Source organism: Phascolarctos cinereus, unplaced genomic scaffold (genome assembly GCF_003287225.1).
Source record: "Phascolarctos cinereus isolate Bilbo 61053 unplaced genomic scaffold, phaCin_HiC Scaffold_305;HRSCAF=904, whole genome shotgun sequence".
Classification (NCBI taxonomy): Eukaryota; Metazoa; Chordata; class Mammalia; order Diprotodontia; family Phascolarctidae; genus Phascolarctos; species Phascolarctos cinereus.
Window position 1 is genome coordinate 24694 of NW_027555631.1, and position 8951 is coordinate 33644.

Genomic DNA, 8951 nt, shown 5'->3' on the forward strand with positions numbered 1-8951 from the left:
TCCTGGATGTTGATACAGGATTAGATCCTTTCAGTCCTGTATCTTTTTATTTTTACCACTAGACTTCAATCCAATTTAATGGACTTTCACAGGCTTCTTTGGCTCTTTTAGCTATGTTTCGGGTACCACCCTGGCAGCATGGAGTAATCTAATGCCCCTACTTCTAGATGGTGAAGACCTATGACACGGACTCTCCTTGGCTTTCTTCTCCAGGAGACTCTTCCCTAGACACTCCATACATATACTCTCTTCCTTTTTATGTGATCTTGATGACAAAAATTTCTCTGGGAAGCTCTTCTGCAGTTTCTTTTTTTCCTCTAGTTTTTGCCTCTAGTTTTTGAAGTCATCATCCCTATATTGGGACTTGCATCTTTAAGTTTCTTCCCTCTTTCTCTGTCTTACATAGTTCAGTTGGTAACCTAAATTGAGTTCTTGCGATTTCTTAGCAGACTTAATTATGTTGTGCTAGATGTTAAAGATTCCATCTTTTCACGAACTGTGAAACTCTTAGGTGGTATCTATTCCTTCCTCTGTATGCATATGTTCTTTTTGAAACTTTACTTGCTTCTCTTTCTTGAAGCCAGTCCATCTTCAGTCACAGTGGTCTTCCCCTGCAAATTTTTGATACTTTTTTGTTCATTTTCTGCGTGTAACTCATTGATTTCACTCCAATTCAAATTCACTTCCTGCACAGGTTTATTTCTGTTTCTAGGGTGCAGTACTGCCTTGTGACCCTTTAATATCCCTGGAAAATTCTTAAAAGGTTCCTTTTCACTATTTAGGAATATCTTATATGATTGACTAGGAAATATTTCCTTTGTATTCCTGGAACAAAACACCATCATTCCTGTATTCTCCATTCTTTTTTTCAATTTTAGTTCTTTTAAGACCTTTGGTGGCTTCTTTTCATTTCGTTGTGTGTGAGATGTTATTTCACCAACAGAACCACTAACTTTTGTTCTTTCATCAGGATCAGTTTTAGGTCTAGCCCTCTCCATCAGTTTGAATCTCTTTAGATCTTCTGGTTTTACTTTTGACATTTTCAAAACTCTCCTAAAACCCTTTTAAGTTTTCTCCTGGTTTTGCCTTTTCCTTATGAACTGTCATATTCCTATGACCTCGAAGGTCTTCTTCTTTTTTGGGTTCTCTTCTAAGTTTCCCTAGGCTGCTTGGTGTGTTTTGTATTAGTTGTATTTTGGGTCTTTCATTCATTGAGTATTCTGGATCACATTTTTTCTGTGATGTTTTACCAGACTTCTTGACAACTTTCCCATCTTCTATTAAATGTTCTCACTTTTCCTCAGGCATTCTTATCAGTCTCCTGGTGGTGGTCAGATCTTCTACTGATCCATATTTCTGTACTTGTTTTATTAGGAGGGACTTGTTTATGCTTCAGTTTTGGATTTGCTTTGGAATAGTCATCCTAAGCTCTTTGAGGCATGCCTGCTCTTCTGTGTTTTTCTTTTGAATATGCGCAGGTTGATTTCTGTTATATTTGAGGCCTACCAGATCTTCAGATGGCCCTTTCTGCCTAAGAGGTGGCCTAATGTTCATATTTTGGTTGCTTTTTTCCTTAGGCGAACTCATCATTGATCTTTCATTGCCACCCACCTCCTCCTCCCCTACTTCCAATTTGTCCTTAGGAGTTCTCATCGGTCTCTTGACCACTGTTGTCAGATGCTCCACGGAGCCACATTTTAGTTTAGGAGTCTTCATGAGCTGCTTGGGGAGATCCTCTGCCTCAGTTTGCTGCTCTGCTGTCCTCATCAGCTTCTTTTGGATTTCAGTTTCCTTTGGGGTTGTCCCAAGATTTTCCTGAACAGAATTTGCATCATCCACAGCAGACTCTGCCACTTTGTTTTCTTTGTCTACTTTCAGTTCTGCCGCCATTGATGTTGGAGTTGCCATAGGCACTCTGAGGCCAGTTAGGTCTTCTGTTTTTGTTTTTCCCTCTGGGGTTCTTATGACTTTCTTCATGCCTCCTGGTTCATTGATGTAATTTGGTGTTACAGTTCCTGGGGCAGCCTGCACATCTACAGACACACCACCTGGCTTTAGACTTATTTTGTTGGCTCCCGTCCGAGAGTGCTCTTCATTTGGTGAGGAAATTCTTGGCTGATCAGTGACAGATGGCTCTTTATTTGATTTTATTTTTAAAGAGGTAGTTCCTTTGACGTTAAAAGTGTTGGCCTGCGCATTTGATGTTACAGGTGTAGCTGTAGCTGATGTTATTACTGGACGATGTTCTGCCGTACTTACACATTTCCTAGATATTTTTGATGTGGCCTTCTTTACATATCCAGTTTCAAATGTTTCTTCCACGTATGTGACTTTTTGATCTAGTGCTGGTGTTTTTTTAATTCTGCTGAGATGTGACATTGATACATTTTCCTTTGATGTACAGGTTTTTTTCAAAGGTGAAATATTGGGTGTTAATATTTTGGGGTCTACATCGACTTCTCAAGTGGAATGTTTGTTATTTCACCACATCTAATTTCAGAGATCTTCTTTAGGGTTTTAACGATTTCATTCGGGGCACGGCGCATATAATGCTCTGGCCATATAGCTGTTCTGTTGTGTTAGGAATAGTAGGCATCAATCTCTGTGCTGTAATAAATGACAGAATAAAGATAATTATGAAACAAAGACTATGCCTCTGCTCACTAGTCTAGGGACTAATTCTTCTTTAGGAATGAAAGGTCTACCCAAATTATTGTTTTGTAGTCTTGCGTTTTCCTGGCCAATGATAATATTTAGTAAGATGATGTAAATCTATGCCCATCCATGTTAAAAATATGGATATATATGTTGCATTACATGTAAATATAATATATAGACATCCATAACTTTAAGTTATGGCTAGTTTGGTTGGAATACAGAGTACATGAAGGAGAGCAATATGAAAAAGTGGGTTTTGGGAGTTTGTGTTTAATCCTAAAGGAAGAGGAAGCCAACTAAAGATGCCCAAGAGGCATACTAATTACTATGGGTTAGATCTGTGTGAAGGGAAGGATTGTGGAGAGGAGGCCAATTAGGAAGCTATTTTAACAGTTAAGGGCTAGAAGCAATTAGGGCCTAGAAGTGCTGGCCACAGTAGTGGGAAAAAAGGGATAAATCCCTTTCTCCTTGGAGAGAGAACTGGTAAGACTTGCAATTAGACTGGGGTGTGATTGAAGAGTCAAAGATTCTTTGTATGGATGCTAAGTATACCTTATAAGAAATGTTTAAATTGTCATAACACAAGAACGTTTAGGTGTTAGCTCTCCTTTTTCATCATAAAATAAAAATTCTACATGGATGGGTCATGTCATTGTGATTCGGTGAGGGCCCAGCCCTTTGGGTTGAAGGTTAGCTATAGCAACTCATGAAACCTCTACTGGCATGGCAAGGGCGAATCATAACTTGCCATTCCAAAGTTTCATAGAAGAAAAAAAGGAAAACCAACCTCTACAGTCATTATCTGATCTACGTTCTAAAGGGTCTTCGTCTCCTGAAGAGCACTTGTGTAAATTTGTGCCAATCTCAGGAGACACGTTTGCAGTTTTCTGTTTGATAGTGGTTTCCAACATGTCTGCTAATCCTATTAATGAAGAAAATAGGTAACATTAATGTATGTAATAAACACATAGAATATCACATATACAGTTATACTGTATATATTACAGATATGTATTTTTTAAAAGTAAAAAAGTCATATTCCACCTTCTTCCAACAAGACAACAATGGGACAGAGTCCCCTTCCATTCTATTCATAAAGAGATCTCTTCTCAAAATCCCGGGCATGCAATCAATCTAGATGCAAACTCTTGACTCTCATTCCTACTTCAAACAATGCAACAGACTCCCTCTGCTCATTAGGCATAATGATATTTTTCAAAGTCCAAGGCCCCCAACCTAGGCTGCAAACTCAACTCTCCTTTCCTGCTTCCTTGCACTGGCTTTCAGTTCTTGACTGGCATTTAGGCCAGTCTGTCTGCTTCTCTTGTTGCTTCACAACCACCTTTATTCTTCCCGACCACATACCGCAAGATACAGCCTAGCCCTGCCCAGAGGCGTAACTATGCTAACTCAGAGTTATCATGGGGCTGGTTTGTTTGCAGCTGAAAAGATAGGCTATCCCACCAGATCCGACCACAAAATTGGCCAGGACCTCCAAAGAATGTGCACTCCCCCTTCTGCAGGAGTTGGGGACATTCTATCAGCTCTTTTAAAATTGTGCTTCTAGAAACACATTTTGGCAGGCAGTTCAATCTGCCTGCCTACGTGGCATTCTCATGGCCTTCTGTGCACACTCTTTCACCTGCGAAATCCTCATTCATATCCATCTTAGGGTTGAAAACAAAGTTGTTCAGCATCCTACAGGGCCACACAGGCACAGTCACTTTTTCAATATGAGCTCTCCCAATCACTAGGGTGCGGGGAGAGTTTGCTAAAGTGATTCTGTGAGTGGTTTGCAGGCTTCTTCTGTAAAGGAAAAAGAAATATTTCCAAAAATAAATTTAGTATTTCTTAATGTTTGCTGAGATGACATTCCTAAGTACACAGATGTAAATGTGTAATACACATGATGATATATATGTATATAGACACATGTATTATGTATATGTGTAACATGCACATACACATATAAAAATGATCTCCACATTTCTGTAATGTACCTTGACCTTGGGGTTAATCTCCTCTGCTTTTTTGTTATCCTTCTCTCAAGACCATGTTTTATAACAACGTGTGCTTGTGGTTTTTTTGGTACCTAATCTCACCACATCTGCCCAAGAGAGTACAACTGTTAAGAAAAGTAACCAACAATTAATACAAATAAAATTCATTCAAACAGAAGATAAATGAACATTTTTTGGATAAAACAATTAACAAAGAAAAAACCAAACCTCCCTAAACACTGATATCTTGTCTATTTCTAGTCACCCAACTAACTTCAAGGCATTCTCTCCCCCACTTTCTTGCTGGATACATCCAGCCAAATGTTGCCATTTATCTCTTCTTTCCACATCTATCACGTCAACTCCTCTTTTCTCTTGACTCACAAATACCACCAGGTACTCTATCTAAAAGCTGCCCCACACTCTCACTGCAAACTGATTTGTAACAAGTGCCGAATTCCTGTTTTCCCTCCTTTTCTCTTTCCTACAGTAGTTGCCAAAGTGATTTTTGCTAACCCCAGCACACAAGTCTTACCCATCATGTCTCAACTCCTTCCTGTTATTGACAAACTCCAAAAGCAGCTTTCTATCACTCCCATGAGATTACTAACTTTTCTAGCCTTGTTTTATTTACATCTTTTACCTCGACCCCGCACAGAGCTCTGCACCGTCAGATCCAGCCATATACTGTCTCTGTTACTGTTCCTCCTACGTCCATTCCCTGTGTTGGTAGACTGATGTCTTAAGCTCTTTGAAGCCAGGGGACTGCCTGCCCCCTGCCTGTAAAAACCATCGGAAAATGATTCCCTGCTCAAATACCCATGAGATTGTCTTTTGGTGCTCCGCTCTTGGCGTGACTCATCTGTAGCGTATCAAACGCCTGGCTTCTTGTTGCAGAGGAGGATCTCCTCCAGACCGATGGTGTGCTCAGGGTCTTGTGGGGCTGGATGGTCTGGATTTTGGGAATAGATGTTGTTCTCTTGTGCAGTAATTTTGAGAAGGCACTATTATCCCTGCTAGGTGCAGACTTCTTTTTAAGATTAGGAATGGCTGGTAACTGTTGGGGTGGGTCTTTTGTACACGGTCTCCCTTCCACTAGACTGTGGGAAGCCTCTTTTTCTGGTGGTTTAGAATGCGTCTGCTGCAGTGGACATTTTTATACAGTTTATAAATGACAAGATGTGCTATGGTTCCCTAATAAAGAACTGAATATGGCCAAGGTGCATCAAAAGCCTGTGACAGACATTTCATTTGAGTCTGATAACAACCCTTTGAGCGCTAATCCTACAGAGACTGTCTCTGCAAAGGCACCCCTCGAGGCTCAATGACTTTTGGGGACAAAAGTCTCCCCCTGCTGCCAGGTAGCAGTCAGACGGATATAGCAACACATATGTCTCTTTAAAACAACGATGCCAGCCACCATTGGCCCTGAGCACATTAGTTTAGGCCTTGCCTTCCTAGCAATGAGAGCTATGCTACCCCAGAGTTGGAGAGGATTGCTTCTCCAAGGCAACTGGAGATAGACGAGGTCCTCAAACAAAGCCTGTCTGGCCACTTGTTAGGAATGCTGGCAAGTTCACTGGTTTGCTGTAGATGGGACCCCTGCCATCAGCTTGAAAAGCATGAAGGGAGTTTTCCATCACTACTAGAGCTCAGTGCTGCAGGTTCACTGTCTACCAGCACCCAGTGGCAGCAACCATAACTACAGGGGCATGTCCTTTGGGAGTGTTGCTTGGCAAAGGATTCATTTCTTTACCTAGGAGCACTTGTCAGGGTAGCAAAGAACTTTCTCTTTTCCCAATGACCCTAGGAAATAGGGACTATCTTACTTGCCCCCCTAAGTATAAAACGAATAGCAGCAGCACAAAGCAGAAGCTGAACATGTTTAGAGTCTGAGGGCCCTGCAGTGTACGTGTCACCTCCCTTTGATGCTCTGAGATCTTGCAAGTTTAGGGTCTGATCAAGGAGAGCGTATAATGGGCAAAGAAAGGTTTTGCTTATTTTGTGCATCACATCCTATGTATGATGGCAAATGTTAAATGAGATTTTATGTCTCAGCTTTTTTTAAAACACTGCAATAACCATAGCAGACCTAGAGAAACTCAGGGCACTCAAGCATGTTCAAGCATCTTCTATATGAAGACCTGATGCTCCCCTTACAGGCTGGAGTACCTTGAGTCACTAGTGTATGAGAAGCCAACATAACAACAAATAACTGCACCCTCTCCATTTAAAAAGATATTCAATAGCAAATCATTTCTGAAGATAGGATAATATATACCACTAGTTCTTAAAAATGCAGTTAGGGTATGGATCATAGAGAAATGCATAATTTAAACTACAGACAGATTAAATGCTTCTCTAAAATATTGTGCCTTCATCATTGACTTCTCGGGACCCAGGTTGTGGATGCTGTTTTGCTCATCTCTGGGCTTTCTCCTTTTGCAAGAGGTGTATTGGGAGGTAAATTTCTTCAAATAATTCGGGTCTCAGAGGGGCTCCAAAAGAAACTCTCCTCCTTTTTGAACATGATTCATTATTCTCAGTAACATCTTTAAAAAAAAGTGTGTGTGTGTGTGTGTGTGTGTGTATACATGTTTGTTTAATGTACTTTAACTCTACACACTGAATACAACAGAAAGATATGAATACATAGGGAGAGGGAGAAAGAAAGATCTTGCCAATTTCACCTAGTGAAACAAACAGTGAATTATGGTAATTAAATCTCTGTGTTGAAGCTTTGTGGGATGACAAAACGTAGATCCATTTCACTGACTTGGAATTGAGAATTTAAATTAGTCAGTATGGCCTAAAAATGAGACAATTTTAGTAAATAAAACTGAAATATATATAAGAAGCAAAATGAAACTCAGGTCAAACCATACTTGCCTCCTTAAGTTGTAGATTAAATTCAATCTTGCACTGCTGTTTGGGTACTCCTGGAAGCTGAAGCTTGATATGGCATTCAGTATCCCTTAATTCAAATTTGCAAGAATGTTTTACTTACAAGAATTTCAGGGACAAAAAGCTAATTTTGACACAAGTTTTGACATTACTATTGATACTGCTTCCCACTAAATGGCAGAATGAAAATATCTTTTCCAAATGAAAAAGCTGGGGCAGCCAGGTGGCACAGTGGATGGAGCACCAGCCCTGAAGTCAGGAGAACCTGAGTTCAAATCTGGCCTCAGACCAAACACTTGACACATACTAGCTGTGTGCCCCTGGGCAAGTCACTTAACCCCAATTGCCTAAAAAGAAAAAAAAATGAAAAAGCTGTTCATTCTTTTATGGGAGTAGTATGTAAATGATCAACATTTATTTATTAAATGCCTGTTGCCTACTATGTGCCAGGTTCTGTGCTGGATGTTATTGGTCACCCCAAAGCCAGCTTTCAAAGCAGAAGCAGTTAAAATTTGGGAGAAACAATCTTCATTTTCATTCCAGGAAATTAGAATTCTGCCTCCTTAACACTCACTCCCTGTTAATCTTGAGAATGGACTCGTCAGTTAAGCAGGATTAGAGTTTTTGTTGTTTTTTTGAAAAGCTGTAAAAATGTTGGCTAAGAAACTGCTGATATCTAAGGCAAACAAGGGACTTAGTACACGACACCAAAAAAAAAAAACTACTATATTGGCACACTCAGTAAACCCTACTAAAGGGGTGTCCTCCCCCCAGAGTTACCTAGGAAAAGTTGAGGCCACAGAGTGCCTTTATTTAGGGAACCCAGTTTCTTCCCTTTCTTTAATCAAACTTGGCAGAGGGGTATGTGTGTATCTAAGCTAATGTGTTATAATGTTATAAATTGGTTACAAAGTATCCAAAGGGATTACTAGAAAGTTACTGTCATCACTATCAGTGTCAAAGAAAGACATTGGTTCAATTCTTTCTCTAATACTTTCAAAATTATCTCATCAATGTGATTTAGGAATTAGGGTTCTCTAAGTGTTAGCCAAGAAGACCCTTCAAGTTTAATAGAGACTCAAAACACTAAGTCACTTTAACCCTTCTGTCTCTGCCTCCGAATTTCCTCAATTATAAAATGGGCATAAATGATACATCTGTCAAGCAAGATATCTTGCACGGTGCCTGATTTCTAATAGGTAATATAAAAATGTTAGCTATCATCAAAGTTCTGTCAATGGACCAAATATATGCTTTTGTAAGGAGTTTAAAAAAGTCACAGTTTGCTATTGCCACCACCAGTCGTCACGTGGCAAACAAAGTACTTTCCTGAGCAGCAAAATTTCTCCCTTACATCAGGAAATTATCTTAGTTTGATCGATCTTAAAA

At 39.9% G+C, this 8951-nt stretch overlaps 1 protein-coding gene across 1 annotated transcript; it reads right to left on the reverse strand.

The window, feature by feature from the left end:
- Positions 1-1297: 1297 nt before the first annotated feature.
- LOC110204365 (uncharacterized) lies at positions 1298-5799 on the reverse strand (the record flags this gene model as incomplete). Its single annotated transcript, XM_020980583.2, is given in 7 exon segments — positions 1298-2222; positions 3446-3580; positions 4301-4431; positions 4433-4465; positions 4668-4744; positions 4746-4783; positions 5478-5799. Coding segments are annotated over 7 exon segments (1566 nt in total), but the record flags the coding sequence as incomplete, so codon positions are not given.
- Positions 5800-8951: the final 3152 nt, after the last annotated feature.